Raw genomic sequence first — 25,823 nt, 5'->3', positions numbered from 1 at the left:
ATTGCTGGTATTAAAGGTGTGAGCCACCACCTGGCAATCTAGGAATATTTTAATTTCTCTGATTTATTTAACGACTCACTAGTCATTCAAAAGTGCATTATTGGGAGGACTTCCTGTTAAGATGGCGGCGTAGGTACAACGCCAAAGCAGCCTGGGGGGAAAAAGACCAAAAAAACCCAGCAAAATACACACTTTTACTAAAATGTGAGGTGTATAGGAAATTGAAGCAGCAGCGGAGAAGTAGAAGAGATCCAGAGCATCCAGAGCCTGCACAGGCTGTCAAAAGAGGCCCCGGCAGCTCCGCCAACTGTGGCGGCTGCGCACCAGAAAGCCGCCAGGCTCAGCTCCAGCCGCAGGAAAAGCCAGGAGCGGGAGCTTCCCCTCACACCGCGCTCTCCGCAACTCAGGAAACGTGAAGGGAGAGCAGCAGCGAGCAACGGAGGAGCAGACCACGAGGTAGAAGAACACATGGAACAGCAAGAGATCCAGAGCAGCTGCAGCTCCCTCCCCTCTCCCACCGCCTGAGCCCAGCTCCAGCGAACAGAGCAGCGGTCCCGGACCAGCCACACCAACTTGGGCCGACAGCGGGACCCAGCAGCTCCTGCACCGGTAACAGAGGCCTCAACAGCAGCAGACCCAGCAGCAGCAGCTTCAGCAGCAGCAGTGGCTCCAGAAGTGGCAGCTACAGCAGCAGCAGTGGCTCCAGAAGTGGCAGCTACAGCAGCAGCAGCAGCAGAGGCAGCAGCAGTGGTGGGCCCAGCAGCAGCAGCCTTAGCTGCTGACAGACCCATCACAGGCAGCTTCAGCAGCAGCAGTTCCAGCAGCTGGGGTGCTGATCTGCAGGGCCACAGTTGCCAGGCTCGGTTTGCCCCACAGGAAAAGCCAGTGCCCAGCTCCATAAATCAGAACAGCAGCCTGACGACCAGGTAGCAACATGACTGAGACCAAAATCATCCAAGGTAACTGGGATTGCACCAGGGAAGGGTCTCACTTGGTCACAAGCTGACTTGGATCCCTCAACAGACCAGAAATCTTAACTTCTATGTTGATAGAAGATCTGGTTGTAATAATAACTACTCTGGCATACATACTTGGGGCTGTTTTTGATTGAATGGGTACAGTGTTTAGTTAACTTTTAGAATCTACCTATATTTTATTCCACTCAGCCTACTTGAATACTCCCATAGCAAGGAAACTCAACCCCTAGGAGCACCTTTGTAGATACTCTGTGAGTCTTAAGAGCCACACCTAACACCTTAAGCTCTTACCCTTAAAATATATAACATCAAACCAACTGATACAGCTAAGAATACCCAGCTATCTAGAAAATCCAAGCATTAACTTAATCAAAGATGCAAAAATATATACATTATAACACAAGAAACACTAAAAGGCAAGACAATATAAATACACCTAAAAGTATTAATGCATCAGAAATGACCTCCAGTGAGAATGACTTAGAGGAAATGCCTGAGAAAGATTTCAAAAGAATGATTGTATGATGAGTGAATGTTCAAAGAAGTCAGAGAACAAATCAAAGGAGTCAAAGAGGAACTTAAAGAGGAAATCAAAGGAATCAAGGAAGATACAGGACACCAATTTCATGAAATAAAGAAGGCAATACAAGACATCAATAAGGAAATAGAAATAATAAAGACAAACCAGTCAGAATTATGAGCAATGAAGAACACGGTTAATGAAAGAAAAAACTCTGTAGAAAATCTCACCAGTAGAATGGATGAAGGAGAAGACAGAATATCTAAGCTAGAAGACCAGGTGGCAGATCTAATACAGTCCAACAAAGAGAAAGACAAACTTATAGAAAAGTATGAGTGGGAATTTCAAGATATTCGGGACACTATGAAAAGATCAAATATAAGAATTCAGGGCATAGTAGAAGGAGAAGAATTCCACTCCAAAGGTATAGTAGGTGTCTTCAACAAAATCATAGAAGAAAATTTCCCCCAAATTGGGAAAGAAGTGCCAGTGCAGATATAGGAAGCCTTTAGAACCCCAGCCAGACAAAACCTGGAAAGAACCTCTCCTCACCATATTATAATCAAACTACCAAACACACAAACCAAGGAAAAAATACTGAAAGCAGTTAGAGAGAAAAATCAAGCTACCTACTAAAGCAAACCCATCAGGATTACAGCAGATTATTCCACACAAACTTTTAAAGCCAGAAGGGCTTGGAGTGATATATTCCAAGTTCTGAAAGATAGCAACTGTCAACCAAGGTTACTTTATCCTGCAAAGTTATCCATTCAAATAGACGGAGAAATAAGGACATTCCACGACAAAAGCAGGTTAAAGGAGTATTTGAAGACAAAACCAGCTCTACAGAAAATACTTGATAGAATCCTCCATGCTGAAGAAAAGGAAAAGCACACAAATAAGGAACCTAGAAAAAACAAGCAATACTCAAATACTAGTTAACACAAGAGAGCACAGGTAGAACTGGAACCACAAAAAAAAAAAAAAAAAAAAAAGGCAAACATAAATACACACCTTTCAATAATATCTCTTAATATCAAGGGCCTCAATGCCCCAACAAAAGACATTGGTTTGCAGACAGGGTTAAAAAAGCAGGATCCTACAATTTGTTGTCTCCAAGAAACTCACCTTTCTACAAAGGATAGACATTATCTTAGGGTGAAAGGTTGGAAGACGGTGTTTCAAGCAAATGGGCCTAGAAAACAAGCAGGGGTTGCTATCCTAATATCTGACAAGGTAGACTTTAGTCCAATGTTAGTCAAGAAAGATAAGGAAGGTCACTTTATATTGATTAAGGGCACACTCCAAGAGGAGGACATTACAATCCTAAACATATATGCACCTAACATGGGGGCTCCCAAATTCATCAAACAAATACTATTAGAACTAAGGTCACAGATAACACCAAACACAGTGGTGGTGGATGAATTTAACACCCCACTCTCATCAATTGACAGGTCGTCCCAGGAAAAAATGAGAGAGGCATCTGGACTAAGTGAGGTCATAGAAGGAATGGACCTAACAGATATATACAGGACATTTCATCCAAAGGCTGCAGAATATACATTCTTTTCAGCAGCACATGGAACATTCTCTAAAATAGACCATATATTAGGACACAAAGCAAGTCTTAACAAATTCAGGAAAATTGAAATAATTCCTTGCATTCTATCTGACCACAATGGAATTAAACTACAAATCAGTAGCAAGAAAGGCTATAGAGCATACACAAAATCATGGAAACTAAACAATACACTACTAAATGATGAATGGATCAATGAAGAAATCAAGAAGGAAATCAAATAATTTATAGAGTCAAACGATAATGAGAACACAACATATCAAAATCTCTGGGACACAATGAAGGCAGTTCTAAGAGGTAAATTTATAGCCTTAAGTGCCTATATTAAGAAATTAGTGGGGAGGTAATATGATGGAGAATGGAATTTCAAATGGGAAAGTGTGGGGGTGGAGAGGGAGGGAATTACCATGGGATATATTTTATAATCATGGAAAATGTTAATAGAAATTAAAAAAAAAAAAAAGAAGGCTATCACCAAAAGTAGTAACCTCTAGCCCTTGGACCTCCAAAACAACACTGAAAATAAAGCCCTTTTCCTTATAAAAAAAAAAAAAGAAATTAGAAAGGTCGTAAGTAAATGACCTAATGCTTCACCTTAAAGCCTTGGAAAAAGAAGAACAAGGCAAACAAAGAGTTGGTTCTTTAAAAGGATAAACAAGATTGATAAACCCTTAGCAAATCTGACCAAAAGAAAGAGAGAAGAGACACAAATTAATAAAATCAGAGATGAACAAGGTAACATCATAACAGATTCCAGAGAAATTCAAAAAATCATATGGACATACTATAAAAGCATATACTCCACAAAGTATGAAAATCTGAAAGAAAAGGATGCTTTCCTTGATTTATATAACCTACCTAAATTAAATCAAAATGAGATTAATCACTTAAATAGACCTATAACAAACATGGAGATCTGAACAGTTATCAATAATCTCCCAACTAAAAAAAGCCCAGACCCAGATGGGTTCACTGCTGAATTTTACCAGACCTTTAAGGAAGAGCTTACACCATTGCTTCTTAAGCTTTTCCAGGAAATAGAAAAAGAAGGAATTCTACCAAACTCCTTCTATGAGTCCAGCATCACCCTGATACCAAAACCAGGCAAAGATAGAACAAAAAAAAGAAAAATACAGACCAATCTCCTTCATGAACATAGATGCAAAAATTCTCAATAAAATATTGGCAAACAGAATACAAGAATATATCAAAAAGATCATTCACCCTGACCAAGTAGGCTTTATCCCAGAGATGCAGGGATGGTTCAATATACGCAAATCTATAAATGTAATATATTATATAAACGGGTTGAAGGACAAAAATCACATGATCATCTCACTGGACACAGAGAAAGCATTTGACAAAATCCAACATCCCTTCATGATAAAAGTCCTACAGAGACTGGGAATAGAAGGAACATATCTCAATATAATAAAAGCTATTTATGACAAGCCTACAGCCAACATATTACTAAATGGGGAAAAACTGGAAGCTTTCCCACTAAAATCAGGAACAAGACAAGGGTGTCCACTGTCCCCACTTTTATTTAATATAGTTTTGGAAGTCAGCCATAGCAATAAGGCAAGAGACACACATAAAAGGGATACAAATTGGAAAGGAAGAGATCAAGTTATCATTATTTGCAGATGACATGATTCTATATATAAAGGACCCTAAAAACTCTACTAGCAAACTGTTAGAGCTGATCAAAACCTACAGCCATGTAGCAGGATACAAAATAAATACACAGAAATCAGTAGCCTTCATATATGCTAACAACAAACACACAGAGGTTGAAATCAGATAATCGCTCCCATTCACAATTGCATCAAAAAATAAATAAATAAATAAATAAATAAATAAATAAATAAATAAAGTAACTTGTAATAAACCTAACCAAGGAAGTAAAGAATCTCTACAATGAGAACTTTAAAACACTCAATTGCAGAAGACACTAGAAAGTGGAGAAACATCCTCTGTCCCTGGATTGGAAGAAGCAATATTGTGAAAATGGCAATCTTACCAAAAGCAATCTACACATTTAATGCAATCCCTATCAAAATTCCAAAAGCATTCTTCATGGAAATAGAAAAAACAATTCAAAAATCCATTTGGAATCACAAAAAACCTTGAATATCTAAAATAATACTGAGCAACAAAAATAAGGCTGGTGGCATCACCATACCTGATTTTAACCTGTACTACAGAGCCATTGTAACAAAAACAGTGTGATACTGGCACAAAAACAGACAGATCAGTGGAACAGAATAGAGGACACAGATGTAAGCCCAGGTAGCTATAGCCACCTGATATTCAATAAAAATGCCCAAAATACTCATTGGAGAAAAGACAGCCTCTTCAGCAAATGGTGTTGGGAAAGCTGATATATATCTACAGAAGGATGAAAATAGATTCTTCTCTCTCGCCATGCACAAGAATTATGTCCAAATGGATTAAAGACCTTAACATCAGACCTGAAACTCTGAAACTGCTAGAGGATAAAGTAGGGGAAACCCTCCAACATATTGGTCTTGGCAAAGACTTTCTGAATACAACACCAATTGCTCAGGCAATAAAACCATAGATTAATCACTGGGACCTCATGAAATTACAAAGATTTTGCACTGCAAAGGACACAGTGAAAAAAGCAAAGAGGCAACCTACAGAATGGGAAATAATCTTTGCCAGCTATATATCTGATAGAGGATTAATATCTAGAATATAAAACGAACTCAAAAAGTTAAATAATAAGGAATCAAACAAGCCAATTAAAAAATGGGCTATGGAGCTAAATAGAGCATTCTCAAAGGAAGAAATACAAATGGCATATAAGCATCTAAAAAAATGTTCTAGGTCACTAGTCATCAGGGAAATGCAGATTAAAACTACATTTAGGGCTGGAGGGATTGGCTTAGCAGTTAGGCATTTGTCTGCAAAGCCAAAGGACCCAGGTTTGATTCCCCAAGACCCACATAAGCCAGATACACAAGGGGACACAAGCGTCTGGACTTTGTTTGCAGTGGCTGGAGCCTGGCACACCCATTCTCTCTCTCTCTCCCTTTCTTCCTCCCTCTTTCTCTCTGTCAAATAAATGCATAAATAAATAAAAATAAAATATTTTTAAAAAGACTACATTTAGATTCCATCTCACTTCTATCAGATTGGCCACCATCATTAAAACAAATGATCATAAATGTTGGCGGGGATGTGGAAAAAGAGGAACCCTTCTACACTGCTGGTGGGAATGCAGTCTGGTCCAGCCATAGTGGAAATCAGTATGGAGGTTCCTAAAACAGCTAAAGATTGATCTACCATATGACCCAGCTATAGCACTCCTTGGCATATATCCGAAGGACTCATCTCATTTCCTTAGAAGTACGTGCTCCACCATGATTATTGCTGCTCAATTTATAATAGCTGGGAAATGGAACCAGCCTAGATGTTCCTCAACTGATGAGTGGATAATGAAGACATGGCACATTTATACAATGGAGTTCTACTCAGCAGTAAAGAAAAATGAAGTTATGAAATTTGCAGAAAAATGGATGGACCTGGAAAGGATTATACTAAGTGAGGTAACCCAGGCCCAGAAAGCCAAGCGCCACATGTTCTCTCTCATATGTGGATCCTAGCTACAGATGACTGGGCTTATGTGTGAGAATGAAAATACTTAGTAACAGAGGCCAGTAAGTTAAACAGGAGACATAAAGGGAAGAGAAAGGAAGGGAGGAGGGTACTTAATAGGTTGATATTGTATATATGTAAGTACAATGATTGTTATGGGGAAGTAATATGATGGAGAATGGAATTTCAAAGGAGAAAGTGGGGGGGGGAGGGATTAACGGGATTTTTTTATAATCATGGAAAATGCTAATAAAAATTTTTTTTAAAAAGTGCATTATGGGGCTGGAGAGATGGCTTAGCAGTCAAGCGCTTGTCTGTGAAGCCTAAGTACCCTGGTTCGAGACTCGATTCTCCAGGACCCACATTAGCCAGATGCACAAGGGGGCGCATGCATCTGGTGTTCGTTTGCAGTGGCCGGAGGCCCTGGCGTGCCCATTCTCTCTCTCTCTCTCTGCCTCTTTCTCTCTTTCTGTCCGTCGCTTTCAAATAAAAATAAACAAAAAAAAAATTTAAGTGTATTATGAAGGCTTCATTACATTTACATATTTTCTGTATTTATTTTTCCTGTTGATTTCTAGTTTTGTTGTACTATGATCTGATAAGATACAATAAATTATTTTTATCTATTTATTTTTATTTAATTTTTTATTTTTTATTAATTAGTTTTGTATTCAGCAAATACAGTCAGTTTGGTACCATTATTAGGCTTATCATGACCTACCCTCTCCCCTTGGCCCCTCCTTGTTGAGGCATATGGGTCATGCATTGTGGAGTTAGCCCACAGTTATGGGTAGGATAAATGTAATGTCTCTGCATATCATAACCCAACATGTGGCTCTGATATTCTTTCCGGCCCCTCTTCTGCAAAATTTCCCTGAGCCATGTTATTGTTTATTTATCTTTTATTTTTGATATCTTGACTATATTATGTCACAGAACTGTTCTTCTTAGGCTATGTCTATTTGAGGTTATCAATGATTTTTGTGTTTAGAAGTCTATTTCTTCCTGTAGATTTGGGAGATTTTCTTATGTGACTTCATTGTATAGATTCTCCATGTCTCTATTGTATATGTCAGCTCCTTCTTCTATTCTGTGGATTTTCACATTTGATCTCTTAATCATATTAAGTCATTGGATATTGTAGTCATGCTCATTTATTTCCTTTTCCTTATTAATGTTTGAAGGTAGTAGTTTCTCATCCTTTTCCTCCATCCTTAATATTCTTTCTTCTTGTTAGTCAAGTATTCTGGTTATGTTTTCCACATGACTTACAAAAATTATTCACTGAGGTTTTCATTTCTGACATTTCTATATTTTTCAAAATTCTAATCTCCTTGCTAATTTTTTTCTTCCATGTTTCATGACTTTTTCACTAAAAATTCTGATTTTCTCATGCATGTTGCTAACTTTCCTCTCCAGGTCCTGGTTTTAATTCATCTGCTTGTTTGTACTCTCTTTCAAGTCACTAGTTATTTTTACGAGTAAACTTTTGAAATCTTCATCTGGCATTTTACCTATTTCAGCATCTTTGAGTTCAGTTGATTGCCTTGCTTTTTTTTTTTTTTTCCCTAATTTTTATTTGAAAGCGACAGACAGAGAGAAAGACAGATAGAGGGAGAGAGAGAGAAGGGGCACGCCACAGCTTCCAGCCTCTGCAAACGAACTCCAGACGCGTGCACCCCCTTGTGCATCTGGCTAACGTGGGACCTGGGGAGCCGAGCCTCGAACCGGGGTCCTTAGGCTTCACAGGCAGGCGCTTAACCGCTAAGCCATCTCTCCAGCCGAATTGCCTTGCTTTTTCATGTTGCTTGTGTTTCCATGCTGCAATGTGCCTAACTGTTGGCTCGTATACCTCTTCCAGTTTTATCTGGAGATCCTCCTATTGAACAACCTACTCTTTTTAAATATTATTTTTGATAATTTTATACATGCATATAATGCATTTTGATCATATTTACCCCCATTTGCTCTCTGATCCCTGTTGTACTCCCAGAAAACCCTACTTCTTTCCAACTAATCCCCTTCATATCTTCATGTGTGTATATGTGTGTGACATACTGAGTAAAATTGATTGAACATGAGTGGGTTGAGTATGGGCAACTTACAAACAGCTACACCACAGAAGAACATGATTAATCCTTCCCCAATGACCATTAACTGCCAATAACTACTCTGGGAGCATTAGGATTCACAAGCCCCTCCCCTGTCCATGACAGAATGGTGAGAGGATCAATCTTGTGCAGGAAACAAACCACAGTTGCCGTGAGTTCATGAGTACAATGGCCACGTCTTGTCCAGAAGACAGCATTCCATAGCCTTCCTTCTACTCTTACATCTTTCTGCCCACTCCCTCTTTTATGTCTCCTGAGCTTTGGACAGGGTGATAGAGATGTCCTGTTTAGGGCTTATTGTACAACAGTCAGCACTTCTACCAGCTGTACATCTTTGCGTTAACCTTTGCCCACTATAAAAAAGAATCTCTGTTATCGTGAAGAGCAACCTACGCTTGAAGGTTTAATCCTCAGAACCACTGAGGGGCGGAAAGCACCAGTTCTGGAAGAAGCTTCTACTCACCCTGCTCTGCCAGAGAATTATGTTCAGCTTACTTCTTGTCAGGGAGTCTGCTGCGTAGTCAGTGGACTTTTCGGGAATCCTTTTACTTCCTATGTGGATTTCCTATGATAGTTCTCTCTTCCTGTCTTTGAAGTAGTCTTTTTCCTCCCTTAATTCTGACTTTTTTAACCTACCTACATAGAGGCAGCTTTCAGCCTTCCATGTCACCAGGAGATTTCCGTTTTAGCTTTTTAAGATAAAATGAAGTACTTTGGAATTCCCCAATATAAAGTCAAATCAACCCTTCAGGCTAGGAAGGACATTACCAGTCATTAAACAAAATCATCCTTGTGGATCTAACACACCATTGAATGCTGCTCTTTTAACTTCTCTAACATTTCCTCTCTCTCACACACATACACATACACCCTCTCTCTCCTTCCCTCCCTCTTCCTCTCCTGGAAATTGAACTTAGGGATTCACATATGCTGAACAAATGATTTCTCCTTTTTATTTTGAGAGAGTCCTGTTGTTAGTCAGGCTAGCCTTGAACTGTGGTCCACCTGCCCCAGCATCCCAAGAAACCCGCCTTACAGCCCTGTGCTGCTAGACCTGCTAGGTTCTGGACGGCCGCAGCCCGTGCTTTATCTTTTTCTCTGTCAGAATATCTTGCACCAACTCAGCACATGTATTCAATGTGAATATTTTTTGTGTGTGGGGTGTGGTATGAATGTGTATTGTGTATGTGCTGTATGCACTTGTGTGTGCTCATACAATGTCCTGTGTGCTCACGCATGGTGGGCTGTTCTCACCTGCTGTGACCAGTGAAGAATGCAGGGTGTTCCTCTCTATTATACTTTTACCATTTTTTGTTGTTGTTGTTTATTTTTATTTGAGAGTGACTGACAGAGAGGAGGAGAGAGAGAGATTGAGAGAGAATGGGTGCGCCAGGGCCTCCAGCCACTGCAAATGAACTCCAGATGCGTGCACCCCCTTGTGCATCTGGTTAACGTGGGTCCTGGGGAATAGAGCCTCAAACCAGGGCCCATAGGCTTCACAGGCAAGCACTTAACCGTTAAGCCATCTCTTCAGCCCCGTTTTTTGTTTTTTTTTTTAAACTTTAATTCTTATTTATTTATTTAAGAGTGACAGACAGGCAGAGAGAGAGTGAGAATGGGTGCATCAGGGCTTCCAGCCACTGTAAATGAACTCCAGGTGCATGCACCACCTTGTGCATCTGGCTAACGTGGGTCCTAGGGAATTGAGTCTCAAACCACAGTCCTTAGTCTTTACAGGCAAGTGCTTAACCGCTAAGCCATCTCTCAAGCCTTCTACCTGTTTTCACTTGACATGTTTTTATGTGGCTTGTCTCTCATTGATCCTGGAGCTGCTTTTTGTGAGCCTTGGCAATTTTCCAGTATCTGCTCCCCTACAGGACCGAGGCTACAGATGTGCCTGGCCATGTCCAGCTGTTTATGTGCCATCCTGGGCACTGAACTCAAGTGGCCTCTCAGACCTCTTCAGGCTCTCAAGTTTGCACAGGAAGTGCTTTTAACGGCTGAACCATCTCTCCAGCCACAAGTATGGATATTTTTTTTTAAGGTAGAAGAAAAACTCACTTGGCAAGACTTAATGAAGTTTCAGTCTACCACACATTCTTGCATAGATATCACTGATCCTTTTCTACCAGGAGCAGAAAACTCTCACTTGGTCCAATGCAGTGAATTGGATTCCTAGTGGTGGCCATGTGACTGGCAGCAGAGGGAAAAGGCACCTGTGAGTGCCCATCACTGTGGGGATGGACTGCAAGCTTCAAAGGACAAAGAACAGCCTGAGAACATTAATCCCAGCTCTTTTTTTAAAAGAAAAAAATTATTTATTTATTTGATGGAGAGGGAGAGGGAAAAGGAGAGAGAGAGAGAGAGAGAGAGAGAGAGAGAGAGGGAGAGAATGGGCATGCCAGGGCCTCCAGCCACTGCAAACGAACTCCAGACATGTGAGCCCCCTTGTGTATATGCCTAACGTGGGTCCTGGGGAATCAAACCTGGGTCCTTTGGCTTTGCAGGCAAACACCTTAACTACTAAGCCATCCCTTCAGCCCAAGCCCGGCTCTTTACATAGATATTGAGTGAACTCTTTCTTGTGTGAACCGGTCCCTAATTCTGCAATGGGCAAGATAGGAACAGCATCCATTACAGGTTTGTTTCTAATAGGAAAACAGGCATTTCTTTACAAAACCCCACTTTCCTGAACAGAGTGTGTGGCCATGCAGGTTGCGGTGGCAGCTTCCTTCTGAAAGGCAATAGTCCTTGTAATGGAGATGAACCTTCCTGCATAGGAAGTGCTTGGCATGTTGGCAAAAGCTCCTTCCAAAGCCTCCTTCTGATGCTTTGACTCAACCTCCAATGTTTCTGTAGGTTTGAAAATTTTTATAATGAACCATTAGGGGATAGAAAGCAGCTTCTTTCCCCCAAGAGGAATTATTGCGACTGGCAGTTAAAATAACACTTCTTTTTACTGGCTACAATTGCAAGCATCTCTTAGTACTTCTCTGCATGAGGCAAGATAAGTATTTTGTCATCTTCTATTAATAGGGAGGGACTCTGAGTCACAGAGAGGCTAAGTGATTTTTCGAGCCCCAGAAATAGGAGGAAAATGAAGCTGGATGATGGGCACCATATTTTAGGAAGCGGACAACTGTGTTGGTGTTGCCTGGACACGGACAATTGCTTCCTAATTGGTTTTCCTGCCCCCAGTTTCTCTTTCCCCTGCAGTCTACTCACCCTTTTGTTAACAGAATTATATTCTGAAATTGTGTCACCACCACCCCCTTACAAACATCCCTGATGACATCTCACTGCCAGAGGGGGGAAAAATGTCCCCAGATCTTTAGTACAACACCCAAAGCCCATTCTCCTGGTTCTGAATGGGCTTTCCTGTGTCTCTGGTCTCTTTTACCTCCACAGTACTCAGTTGCTCTCTAGTGGTCATGCATGTCTGTCCCTCCAAACCTCACCATTTTTTCTTGCCTAGAGGACCTTTCTGCTTCTGGCCCTTGGTGTCGTGGTTTGACTGTGAATGTCTCCCAGAGGCAGTGTGTTGGAGGCTTGTTCTGCAATATAGCTCTGCAGACCCCTCACCAGTGCAACACTGGGAGGTGGAGGAACCTTTAGGAAGTGGAACCACATTGAAGGAGCTAGTTTCATTGGAAGTAAACATGTGAAGGGATGTTGTGACCCCAGCTTTCTCATCTCTGCTTGCTTCTTGGCTGCCATGTCCTTTGCCACATGCTCCTGCCATGATGCTCTGCCCATCCCAGGCCTCCAAGCAAGCAAGTCTGGTGACCGGAGACCATGACATCCAAACATGTGACCAAACAAATCACTCCTCCGTTACACTGATGTTTCGGAGGTGTTTTGTTACAGCAATGGCAAATTGACTCTTGCACTGGAGGATAGGGGCAGGGAGAAATCTGCTCACCCACAGAGATCCAACTCAGCAAGTGCTTTCTCTGGGTCACTTCCCACTACAGCTGCGACTTCCCCATCCCCTCAAGGTAGATAAAGTACTTCCTCCTCATGTTCCTTTAGCACTTCCTCTCTGCTGCAATTACCATATTTATTATATAACATCCTGGCTACTGAAGCATGTATGCAACTTCCCCAATCAGACTTACTATTTTTTTTCAAATCATGTTAGTCTTTGAGATGTATTTTGTTTTCAGGAAGCTGTTATCAAGGGATATAGCTTCTTTTAAGCAACAGGCAGATCTGGGTCCCATGTTCAGGCCTTCTGAATGAACTCAAAAAAGTTATTGAACCTAGTGCTTTCCTGTATGAAGTTCTGACACTTATGGGCAAAGGGAAGGGAAGGGAATGGGAGGGGAGGGGAGAGGAGGGTAGAAGAGAAGGAGTTGCTTCTGAGGCTGATTTGGCTATAAAGTGAAAATCAGAATTAGATTCTTCTAGTCCAATCTGGATGCATAAGCTCTAGAAGCTAGAGCCCCTGCATTTTGCTTACTCTCTGAACTGAACCCCACATTCTTCTCCTGATAAAAACCACCCTCATACCAAATTTAATTAGATTTTTCCCCTTTCAGAATCAGTCTTCTAGCCAGGTGTGGTGGCACACGCCTTTAATCCCAGCACTTGGGCGGGAGAGGTAGGAGGATTGCTGTGAGTTCGAGGCCACTGTTAGAGTACAGAGTGAATTCCAGGTCAGCCTGGGCTAGAGTGAGACGTTTCCTCAAAAAAAAAAAAAAACCAAAGACAAACAACAACAACCAAAAATACCCAAAAGACAAAAACAGTCTTTTCAGATGGGTGCAGTCACACAAACTGTGTGTGGCTAGGTTACAAGCCTTTCCTCTGCCCTTAGTACTGGGACTACCTTGCACTAGGTCCCTGCTAAAGCAAACACAACAGGGTTCCAAAATTAACATCATTCCAGCCTTGTGATTGGATGCCAGACTGCAAGGGGGAGGGTGCCCTGTGGCATTCACTGTGGGCTGCCTGCCCACATCGGACTGCTAGAGCCTTGAGTCCTAGTAAACCTCCCTTAGCAGTCACATCATATACACCCATCATTTCATCAGTAGTTCTTACTGCATTCAGATCTTGTAGCTCTGACCATAATAGTCCAAACTCACGTCTTCAGGCCTGTGTAGCAAGCGCCTTACCCAATGCGCTACCATCCCAGACCTCCCCGGCCCTCCCCGTACTGGATTTCTCATTTGGTTAATTCTTCTCGTCAAGGCTAATCAACATTTAATTGTGTTATCAGTGAAAACAGGTAGCAGTCATTGAGCTTTTTTTAAAAAAAATTTTTAAATTTTTTATTTATTTGAGAGCAACAGACAGAGGGAGAAAGAGGGAGAGAAAGAGAGAGAATGGGCGCGCCAGGGCTTCCAGCCACTGCAAACGGACTCCAGACGCGTGCGCCCCCTTGTGCATCTGGCTAACGTGGGTCCTGGGGAATGGAGCCTCGAACCGAGGTCCTTAGGCTTCATAGGCAAGCACTTAACCGCTGAGCCATATCTCCAGCCCTCCTTGAGCTATTGTTTCAGGATTCTTCCTACCCTCCTTAAACATAACCTATGGATTGTGGTCCAACAGAATTGCAGTGCCACCTCACAGGTGAAGAAAATGAAGCGTGAGGTGCGTCCCTCAGAACCATGTGGTTACAAAGTAGGTGATCCAGTTAGAATCTAGGTTGGTCTGACTCCAGAACTCCCAGACTTGACTAGCAAGGTAATATTTAACCAACTGCATAGACTCTGCCATTGTATAACAGGTTGAATTCGGCGGCAGGCTGCCGAACGTCAATGTCATGCTTTAGTGCCACCCTCACTAGGTAGGGTGCGGAATGTGCCAAGGGGTTTCAAGAGGACTGAGGTTAGTTGGGATTCCAGTACAATTCCCTAACATTTAGTATGCAGGATTATCATCATCAATTCTGTATGTATAATCTCAATGTGGCTGTAGTAAACTATAACCATAATGTTATACTCATGATATACCAACTTTTTTTTTAGGTAGGGTCTCGCTCTAGTCTAGTCGACCTGGAACTCACTCTGTTGCCCAGGCTGGCATCAAATTCAGGGAGATCCTTCTATGTCAGTTTACTGAGTGCTAGGATTAAAGGCATAAGCCACTCACTGTCCCTGGTTTAAAATGTAACTTTTGCAATTAATCCCTCAAGTGGCCCGCAGCATGGAGACTAGGTAACAGGGACTCCTGAGTTTCTACCAGTGTGTCCTTGAGGAACTTATGGGTTAAACTTGAAGAACTGAGTCAAAACATTCCTTGTTTTGTAAACACAGTCATTTCCACTGACTGCTGAGGGAGGCAAAGATAGGGTGGCAGGAAACAGTACCTACTTAGAAAACGAATTCTCTTATACAACAGTGATGTGTGCTGCTCACACATGTGTAAAAATAAGGACCACGTGAAGAGTAGGAAAGTCACACGGGGAATGTGGTCTATGCAGCCAGTGCATGCAGCATGGCCAGCTCAGCTTCTCCCACATTTTATGCCAGGAAGTAAATGAGCCTGACTGTACTTCAGAAATGCCACTTCCCAGTGACCCCTTAAGTATTCATTCATATACACTTTAACATGTCCTACTTTGTGAAAATAAAAGGCTAAAGGGAAAAATCAAGGAATGCTTTCCCAATGGAAGGAAGAATGGAGCTAAAACATCCCAAAGAAGAAATTAACATTATCTTTGAATGAATTTACTTACTGCAGACTCTGGAGCTTCAAAAGCATATTCTTTTATTTTTTATTGTTTTAACTGATTTTTGTTTATTTTTATTTATTTATTTGAGAGTGACAAAGAGGCAGAGAGAGAGAGAGAGAATGGATGTGTCTGGACTTCCACTCACTACAAACGAACTCCAGATGCATGCGTCCCCTTGTGCATCTGGTTAATGTGGGTTCTGGGGAATTGAGCCTCGAACCAGGGTCCTTTGACTTCACAGGCAAGCGCCTAACCGCCAAGCCATCTCTCCAGCTCCACAAAGCATATTCTTGATATAGTCCTGAATGTATATCAATTGGCCTTCCACCGGGGATAGGAAACAACTGCAAGAGAGCTGACGATGACCATTATTCTTAAAAGATTAGGCTGGCGGGCTAAGGCCAGGCCCTCACTGCACAGTGCTTTGCTTTTTTGTTTTGTTTTGTTTTTTTTTCTTCAGGCAAAGTGCAAAAGTAGCATCCTGTTTATCTGCGAGAGCTCTGCATCCCTCCCTTCCCCCATGCATGCTGTGGATGGGCGACTCTGGCATGGCCACCTCTTTCCGGACATTTGTTTAACTGAGCCTGCCTATCAGCCCACCCCTGCTTGACAGAAATCATTAACCATCGTCAGGCTCCACAGCTCCTCACCCCAGGGCAAGCTGCTGGGAACTTCCTTATGAGCAGCCTCCCTGGGCCTGCAGTTCTGAGGGACTGGCCTGGAGCTGATGAAACTGGGGCTACTTGAAACTCTGGCTTTCTCTGTGAGCATCCTGAGCGGTATTCTTAGGGTAAATTCTTTAGGCTTCTTGGTGCCTCTGCTCCTGCTGTTCAGACTAACTTCTTGTTATCTTTTCATCCAACCTCAGGGAAAACTTTTCACACCCTCAGATGACTTCACACTGTACTTTCCAGAGTTAGATTGGTGCTGAAGCTTAGCTGCTCCAAAAGCCACTGTCATTTTGAAAGCCTCCGAGGTAGGACCTTCAAGAGTATATCTTGACTATATTACACAATTTTTCTTTTAAGTCAGCGCTTCCAAAACACCTTTTTCTTCTTTGCAGAAAATCTTCTTAATTATTTTCACGTGGTATGTTAATAAACCTCATTGTACTCAGAAGGATTACTCCAAGGAGATTAAAGGGCATGCTAACTCATCTGGATCCTGAAAATCCCAAGGTCCCTTGGACTCAGGAAAATTCCTGCAAACTTGGACTGCTTCTCCAATGGCCTAAAGAAAATTTGTAACCAGAAGCCCACCTTTTCAGAAGCATTACAGGGTGAAACACTTAGAGGAATTGAACAGGTGCTCGGTGCCTGAACACACAACATTTCTGACATTGTCTCTCTGCACTGAGGAGTAGGTCAGAGGCAACTCTCAGGGCTCTCTCGTCTTTAAACTAGCTTCCTGTGGTCTGACAGTATAGCTCAGTGACAGAACATGTTTGAGGTTCTAGGTTGTCTCTAACATTATAAAAAATAATTATCTCCCTACACACTAACAATATCCCAAAAAGGAACCAAAAGTCATCAATAGTTAGGAAGCCTGTGGTTCTTCCTATGGCAAGAGCCTTTGTCTCCAGAGAGAGGTTTGCCTGGAAGACTGGGTAGAAGGGGCAAGACAGTGACATTCAATATGTAAGTCAGATTTCTTCAAGAACGAAGCAATGATTTTTTTTAAAACAAATTTGCCCTGCCTGGTTGTACCAGGTTATAATTTCAGCTACTCAGGATGGGAAAGGAGAATTGTAAGTTCTCTATAGGCTAAATTTGCCTGGACTATAGTTAATTCAAGGCCAATCTGACAAATTTAGCAAGAACCTGTCACAAAACTTAAATTTTGTTTTGTTTTGTTTTTCAAGGTAGGGTCTCACTCTAGCCCAGGCTGACCTGGAATTCACTATGTAGTTTCAGGGTGGCCTTGAATTCATGGCAACCCTCCTACCTCAGCCTCCTGAGTGCTAGGATTAAAGATGTGTGCTACCACACCCACCCCACGCAAAATAAAAAATTTTAGGAGGGCTGAGGGGTTGGAGAAATGGTTCAGGGGTTGAAGGTACTTGCTTATGAAAGGGCTGAAAAGAGAACCTAGCAGTCGCCTGGCATGTATGAAAACCTGTTAAATCCCCTGTAACACACCAAAATGTCACATTTAGAACACTCCACTTTGCTCTCTATACTTCTGGGGTTGTCTTTACTCCCCACAGTACTTAGAGGTAAATGTACATATTCCAAATTATACACATTTCTGGGTTCCTTTCCTGGCTTAACTTTTCTCCGTGGCACCTGTACTTTCTAACATGCTGGGTAATTATTTTGTTTCTTATGTGTCTTATGGAAGCTACACTCCAGAGAAGCAGGCTGTTCTTGTCTGCTTTATGTGCATTACTCTCCTGGAACCTGGAATGAGCGAATGCATGAATGAAGAGAGGCTCAGAAGGACTCAGTAGTCACTGAGCAGTCCTGTCATCTCATCGGTAAGTGACAGAGGCAAGATTTGAACCCAGGCTACTCGGTACGTGACTAGGTAAGAACCCAAGATACACTCTAAGGAAGTAAGCATATGCTCATCTACTGAGTGGTTGATCAAGAAAACATGGTGTGTAAGAGGTGCAGGAAGAGAGGCCTAACTTTCCTTAACATCTCTAGGGTGTGTACCACAGAAATGTGAGGCTGGAAAAGCTTAGTGGTCGAAATTAAGTTCTCTTCCATCTTAGAAGGAAACAGCACCGCATGGATCTCGGTGCCTAGTAATCCTTAAGGGTCTGGCTTCATATCCCGAGCTCATTCTTTGCTACAGTGTAAAACCTTAGGCAAATTCCTTAATCTCTGTGAAGAGATCATTTGTATAGGTTTTCTAAAGCTGGTCAAAATTCTGTAGACACAGAAACAAGGCTGTGCCGGCCCTGTAGTAATTGTCCAACACACACCACTTCTATCCTACAGTTTGGGGTGGTTGGAGAACAAGGTATTTAAAAAGCAGCTGGTAAGAACTTGGAGATGTGGCTCCATATATTCCGTTAACCTGGCTATGGCGTCTTGAGCCTGGGCTAGGACAACCCTTGTGTTAAGTGACAGCTAAAAAGAAAAATGAATTAAACAGGTTTCAGTAGTTCCCTCAGAGAGGTTGGCTGCAAGCTAGAGACCTACAGGTGCTATTAGGCATGCCTCAAAGGGGGTCTTTGGGATGAAAGGAAATGTCCCAAAGGACTCAAGGCATTTGCAAGTTTTTAGTTCAGGACATACAAGCCTATTAACTGATAGCACACCATGTCATCACAGCGCATTTCAATGGGCCCATCGAGTCATCTCTCAGTGACCCTTTGAAATAAAAGACCAAAGCTATGACAGGAGACTGTAACATTAAAAAGGGCGCATGTCTAGGAGAAAGTGGCGAACACAATTCAAATGCAGAAACAGGTGGAAATAAATGCTTCCAACTTCACGTTTGGGAAGTACTGCAAACATCCTCCCAAAGGCATGCACACGCTCAAATAACTGCTCTTTAAACTCTGGTAAAGAGAAACCCAACTTCCTTCCCTCCTCTCCAGATGGAGGTCCTGGGTTGAAAGCTTTGCTCTTCTCATTTCCATGGCCAGGAATCCAGCTTCCCTCCTCCCAGCCCGGGGCCCGAAACACCGAAACGTCTCAGGGTGGGAAATTCTCTAACAGATGGGGAAGGCTTCGGGGGCGTCAGCTCCTGCTCAGGTCTCTGCGAGCTGGAGATTGGAAGCGTTCCAATGAAACATGGGCGTTTTGTTCCAGGCGCTGCCCAAAAAAGGCGCGAAGGTTCGTGGCAGCCCCCGTTTTCACAGCACCCTCTCTTCTCTGCAGCAGAGCTCCAAAACGGGCAAATCGGGGCTCGGAGCCACCGTTTAGCTCAAACCTGGGAAGAGGTGGGTGATAACGAACGCAAATTGCAGCGCGAGCGGAGGCCAGGGGAGAGGGAAGGTAGTCCTCAGGCCGACCCGGAGGTGGGGGGATGCGGGGCGCCGGGCCGGGGAGACCCGGTGTCCCCAAGGCGTCTCCCGTGGGCGCGGGATCCGGGAGAGCCGAGGCCGTGCTTCCGCCTCCCCTCCCTCCCCGCCGGCGGCGGGACAATGCGCGGCCGGTCTCTTTCCGCCGGGGAGGGAGGCCGGATTAGGACGCGCGCCTTCCGGCCGCCGCGCGGCGCACAGGTGGTTTTCAGCTCCGGAGGGAGGGGGGGAAGGAAGGGAGAAAGGAGAGAGGAGGGAGGGAGAGTGGAGGAGGGAGGACTGCGGCCCGGCGCTTTTATATAACAATGGAGCTCCGCGACCCCGCCCTCATCCCTGCCCTGCTGGGGAAAGCTAGGAGCCCGAGGGGAGCAAGATCGCCATCGGCCTCTACCCAAGACACTGAGTCCCACGCGTGTCCTCTTGAATCGTGCGAACCCCCTCCCTCTAGACAGACCCGGGTCCAGGTCCAGCGCGCAGCGCGCAAGCGCGATGGGTGCTCCTGAGAGAGCGCGGCGCTGGACCGGGAGGCGGCGGTAGGCGGCCGGGCGCACGGGGGAGAGGTGCTCCCGGACTTGGCGGGTGGGCCTGTTGGAGCCTTGCAGCTCGCCGGTGTTGAGGAAGGATTTTCCACTCCTCGCCGGTGCTGGGGACTGTCGGTGTAGCTAAGGCGTCCCAGCACCTACCCTAGGCAGCCTTCCCACACAGCTCTGAGAAGCCACACTCCTTGCCCAGAGATCTTTTAAGTAGCACGACTTCCCTGGCGCGCGGTGGGTGACCGGACGTGAGGAACTGTATCTCCAGAACAATGGTTCAAAACGCCCCTCGCCACCTTAGGCAAGCCTGGGGCGCACCCAACCACTTTTTCCTCCTGCCCTCTCCACCGCTAAAAGTAAATAAATAAATTAAAAAGTCAAACGTCTTTGAAGAAAACCGAAGAGGCTTTCTAATGATTTTTCCTTTTTTCTGGAATAAGCAGACGTTTGTTTGGTTGGTTGCTTTAAAATGTTTCGACAAAACCCTAGTTTGTTTCGAAAGATGTTGGATTAGCATTTAACACATGGTCGGTCACTAAAGCCCAGGCCGTCCAAGCAGCCCCAACACAGCCTCGGCTAAAAAGAACATCGGGGCAAACAGAGCTGGGCTTTTCAAAGGAGTGCAACAAAAGGCACACATCGCCTGAAGGAGGGCAGGGGTTTATGGGGAGGCTGGGTACAAATGAGTTTGAAGGGAATTAAAAGGGGGAGGGGGGGGAAAGCACAAGTTTTCCGAAAGCTAGCTCGAGAGCACAGGAGTCGCGACTGAGGGCTTTTGTGCATGCTAATTGCACCACTAGTGCGCAAAAGTTCCGAGGCCAAGTGCGAACTCTCTTCAACAAGAAGGAAACACGAGACACTGAAGTGCCCTGGTTTATGTCCCTGCTCCTCCTCCTCCTCCTCCTCCTCCTCCTCCTCCTCCACCGCCGCCGCCTCTTCTTTCTCCTTCCTCCCGCCGAGCCCGCAGTTGCAGCTTGTTTGCACTGGGGCTTATCCGGAGCGGAAATTCCTTTCCGTTTTTGTGAATGACAAACTCATTAACAATTCATCAACACAACCTGTTCCAGCCGGCCCGTCCCCACGGCAACAGCCCCTTCCGCAGCGCTCTCATTGGCTGGCGGAGAGAATGTATCCATTGAGAGCTCGCTGTTTGTATCCATTGAGGAGCTGCCTCGCGCAGGGGGTGTGCTGAGCGCGGAGTCCTAGGGACCCGGAGCAAACCCAGTCTTCTATAATCCTGGCCAGAAAGACGCCCCGGTGGATCTGAGGTGCAGCCTCAGAGGGGAGGGGATTAGGAGCCGCTAGACTTTGTTTTTCTCTCCCCCCCCCCCATTCTCTCAGTGGCACGGAGTCCGAATTAATTGGATTTCATTCACCGGGGAGGAACAAAACCGGGCAGCTTCATTCAGAGAGATTCATTGACTCGGAGAGTCGGCGGCTGCAGCTGGGTTGCAGAGGGGCTGCGCTTCTGTCTCGCCTGCTCCCTCTTTGCCCATCCGCTTAGCCTCGGCTTGGGAGAGGCGAGGCGGAATCCCACCCGGCTCCCGAGAGCGGCGCGCTCGGCCTATGCCTGCCCCGAGGGGCGTCTGCTAGGCAGCCCGCAGCTCGACCCCCATGATAGATACGCTCAGACCCGGGCCCTTCGCTTCGGACATGGCGATCAGCAAGACGGTGGCGTGGCTCAACGAGCAGCTGGAACTGGGCAACGAGCGACTGCTGCTGATGGACTGCCGGCCGCAGGAACTGTACGAGTCGTCGCACATCGAGTCGGCCATCAACGTGGCCATCCCGGGCATCATGCTCCGGCGTCTGCAGAAGGGCAACCTGCCCGTGCGCGCGCTGTTCACGCGCTGCGAGGACCGCGACCGCTTCACCAGGCGCTGCGGCACCGACACGGTAGTGCTCTACGACGAGAACAGCAGCGACTGGAATGAGAACACCGGTGGCGAATCGGTCCTCGGGCTCCTGCTCAAGAAACTCAAGGACGAGGGCTGCCGGGCCTTCTACCTGGAAGGTATGTGCGTACTTCGGGGTTCAGAGCGCGGGCCCCGGGCCCGCGTGGAATCCTCCCAATTCTTGCCACTGCGCCCGTGGTTTCTTTTTATCAGTGTTGCATTTCCTTGGCTTATTCTTCAGACCTTTCCCCCTGAGTGGTGTGTAGTTCGGTTTCACATTAACGTTTTGTATTGAGCGAGAGGTGGAGGGGAGGTTTCAAGCAGGCCTCTCAATCCCTTAAAATAATTCAGAAAAGTTGCCCTTTTGTGCACTTCCGAATTCAGATTGTTGTGCTCCCCCCAGGGGAGGTGGCTTGTTGGTTGCATGCTCAAAGGTGCACATTCAGGTGTCTCTATTAGACTTGACTGTATGTGCCAGAGGAGGAGGGGCGGGGGGTTCATAGGGTGCCAGTGGTGTTTCCTGCACCCAGCTGTGGTTCTCGCAAGCTGTGAAAATTACTACGTTGTCTCGGGTTACCAGACTACTTCTCTTGTTCCGGCAGGTGGCTTCAGTAAGTTCCAGGCCGAGTTCTCCCTGCACTGCGAGACCAATCTAGACGGCTCCTGTAGCAGCAGTTCCCCACCCTTGCCAGTGCTTGGGCTCGGGGGCTTGCGGATCAGCTCCGACTCTTCCTCGGACATTGAGTCTGACCTTGACCGAGACCCCAATAGTGCAACGGACTCGGATGGCAGCCCGCTGTCCAACAGCCAGCCTTCCTTCCCCGTGGAGATTTTGCCCTTCCTTTACCTGGGCTGTGCCAAGGACTCTACCAACTTGGACGTGTTGGAGGAGTTCGGCATCAAGTACATCTTGAATGTCACCCCCAACTTACCCAATCTCTTTGAGAATGCAGGAGAGTTCAAGTACAAGCAGATCCCCATCTCGGATCACTGGAGCCAAAACCTGTCCCAGTTTTTCCCTGAGGCCATTTCTTTCATAGGTGAGACTTCGTTCGCTTTGACTTTTAAATGCAAAAGTCCAGTCACACTCCTCTAGTTTAAACTGGTAATCTGTCTTGTTCCTTGCAAGTGTATTGACTATATAGTCTCTCCTGTTCCCAGGGCAACCCTAATTCTGGTTTATCTTGCTAAAGGGGAGAGAAAGTACCTTTTGGCGTAGCTGCAAACCATAGGCCTAACTTGAAATACTTTTAAGGAGTCTTTGAAATCATGTATTAGAAGTGAGAGCTAGTCTTTGGGGGAACGACACAGCTATTTCACTAAGTTTTTTGACCAAGGGAAAGGGTGAAGAAAGAGTTGAGTAGCAACACTCATTTATCTCTAACCAGGAATTCTAGCATTGCTTTATAATTGCAAAAGACCTAGGAGTTATTTTAGGACACCAAGTTAGTTGTTTGAATGCTAAATGTTACCTCAGTTGAATGATACGGAGATACTGGTAACAGTGAGACTGGGGGTAACCTGAACCCAGCAGGAAGAGCTGTGGGCTGGAAGCCTGAGAGAAGTGAATCTCCAGGCATTGTAGTGCATTTCCTATTACAAAGGGACTCATTTTCAGGCCATGTAGACATCCTGTTCCTCCTAATGGGCTGTCTGTCCCCTGTGACTTCCCTCTCTCTTTTAAAATGCCTGAATACCTCCATTGTTCGCTGCACAACAGTTGGAGAATAATTTAATAGACCCTTGCAGTCTGCTTGTCTGTATAAAAGGCTTTCATGACCATATTGCAGGGTTTCTGGTATTCACGTGCTGAGGCAAAGAATGCACACATTAAGGAGTTTTTTTTTTTTTTTTTTAGGAGACACTTAACACAAAAGGTCTCTCTTCAGAAAATATCTGAAATATGTAATTGTATCTTATACATGTTTATCTCAGTTATACATTTTCTGCTGCCTCCGGGATTGTTTTTAGTCTTCGTTTCTTAATGAAGAATTTAGACTGATCATTCACAAAAGGTAGTTTTCCCTGTACTGAACTATTGCCTTTCTTCTTGTGTTCACAGATGAAGCCCGAGGCAAGAACTGTGGTGTCTTGGTGCACTGCTTGGCGGGCATCAGCCGTTCAGTCACCGTGACTGTGGCTTACCTTATGCAGAAGCTCAATCTGTCTATGAACGATGCTTATGACATTGTCAAGATGAAGAAATCCAACATCTCCCCGAACTTCAACTTCATGGGCCAGTTGCTTGACTTTGAGAGGACGCTGGGACTCAGCAGCCCCTGTGACAACCGCACTCCTGCCCAGCAGCTCTATTTTACACCCCCCTCCAACCACAATGTCTACCAGGTGGACTCCCTGCAATCCACGTGAAAGGCACCAAGTCTCTCCAGTCCTTACTGGGAGTATCCCATTCCTTCAGCAGTTTCTCTTGGCAGCATCAGCCAGACTGCTTTCTTTGTGTGTGGCCCCAGGTGTCAGAATGTCACCAGCTGCCTGTATTAGACAAGGTTACCAAGTGAGAAATTGGTTATTACAGAAGGAGAGGTTCACTCCATTCATTCTCTTTGGGACAACAGGACATGCTGTCTAGATGCAGGCAATAGGTTTGCTCTTTGCCCCAGCCTACCCAAGCAGGGACTGGAATTGCAGGACTTGCGGATACAGAGGGTAGGACCAAGGGGAAGGGTAGGGGCACGGTTCTTTAGGGCCTGGCAGGCCTGTTCAACTTTTGCATCTGGAATAACTGTTGTCTTCAGTGAAGACCAATTCAACTTTGCATATAGTGGAGCCAAAGAGATTTCAGCTCTTTATTGATGGTATCAGTTTGGAAAACAAAACAAAAAAACTGATTCCACTTGATTCTTGTAAATATTTGGTCTTAAATCACTTGACAGTGTTTGAATTTTCTTTTTTGATGAATTTAAAAGAAATCCAAAGGGAGGAAGAGCAGTATGCCACTTTTTAAAACGGGCAAAAAGAAGAGGAAAATTTAGCTTTTCTAATCCAAAGGGTATATTTGCAGCATGCTTGACTTTATTGTACCAATTCTGATGAAATTTCATGGACACTCATCACTGAACTGAGACTTGTTACGGTGCAGTCTTCAGTCTCATATATCTTCCTTGTGATAAATTTTTTTTCTCTTGATGTAGCTTGACTATGCCTTACCTTTGTAAATATTTTGGCTTGTGTTGTGTCAAAGGGGATATCTTGGAAATACACCAAAATCATGGGCTCACTTTTTTTTAACTTCCGCTGTGCTAAACAGTATATTACCTCTGTACAAAATTCTTCAGGGAGTGTCACCTCAAATGCAATACTTTGGGTTGGTTTCTTTCCTTTTTAAAAACAAAAATGTACAAAACTGGAAGTGTGTGTGTGAGCATGGGTGCCCGCCCATTTGGTAGGTGGGATGCATCTGATCGTGAAGAAGGGAGTCAAGTTGCTCCATGATGTTTGTGATGTAAAGCTTTGAGTTGGAATTTATTATAAGAATGTAAAACCTTAAGTTATTAATAAATAACTATTTTGGCTACTGAATGTGTATTTTTTAAAAATTTAGTTGCATGTGAAGCAACACATTAACTTTTTAGTCAGGGACTGATAGTTGGCATGTAGGAATGAATGTCAGGCAAAGTTCTAAGTTACTAAAATGTTTTCAGATGCATTGTTTTAAGATTCATTTTGCTTTAAGGGGACATCATAGCATGACACGTGTACAGTGTTTTGTGTGGTTTCAGTTATTATTTCCACTCCCTGGAACATGAAGCCACAGCCTATCCCTTGCTAAGGTATAAGATGTATATTCATGAATTGCCATGATAAGGGTGTGGCAAGGTTCCTTCATGAGGGTCCTTTGCTGGTAATGCTTTCACATGCCTGGGAGGAAGGAGGGATAATTACTCTCCCAGGTTGTTGTAGCT

The 25,823-nt window shown here is 44.4% G+C and overlaps 1 protein-coding gene across 2 annotated transcripts; it reads left to right on the top strand.

The window, feature by feature from the left end:
* The first annotated feature begins 19,175 nt into the window (after nucleotides 1-19,175).
* Nucleotides 19,176-25,435, top strand: Dusp6 (dual specificity phosphatase 6). 2 transcript variants are annotated; one of them, XM_045153122.1, is made up of 4 exons: nucleotides 19,176-19,391; nucleotides 21,347-22,019; nucleotides 22,503-22,940; nucleotides 23,963-25,435. In XM_045153122.1, exons 2-4 carry the CDS (start codon nucleotides 21,620-21,622, stop codon nucleotides 24,268-24,270), a joined length of 1,146 nt encoding a protein of 381 aa, XP_045009057.1. In that variant the 5' UTR covers nucleotides 19,176-19,391; nucleotides 21,347-21,619; the 3' UTR covers nucleotides 24,271-25,435. The 2 variants fall into 2 exon arrangements, with proteins under 2 accessions (XP_045009057.1, XP_004650219.1); XM_004650162.2 differs by lacking the exon at nucleotides 19,176-19,391 and having other exon boundaries at nucleotides 20,737-22,019.
* Nucleotides 25,436-25,823: the final 388 nt, after the last annotated feature.

Source organism: Jaculus jaculus, chromosome 6 (genome assembly GCF_020740685.1).
Source record: "Jaculus jaculus isolate mJacJac1 chromosome 6, mJacJac1.mat.Y.cur, whole genome shotgun sequence".
Classification (NCBI taxonomy): domain Eukaryota; kingdom Metazoa; phylum Chordata; class Mammalia; order Rodentia; family Dipodidae; genus Jaculus; species Jaculus jaculus.
The sequence above is the reverse complement of the archived record's forward strand: the minus strand, read 5'-3'. Positions and strand labels throughout refer to the sequence as shown.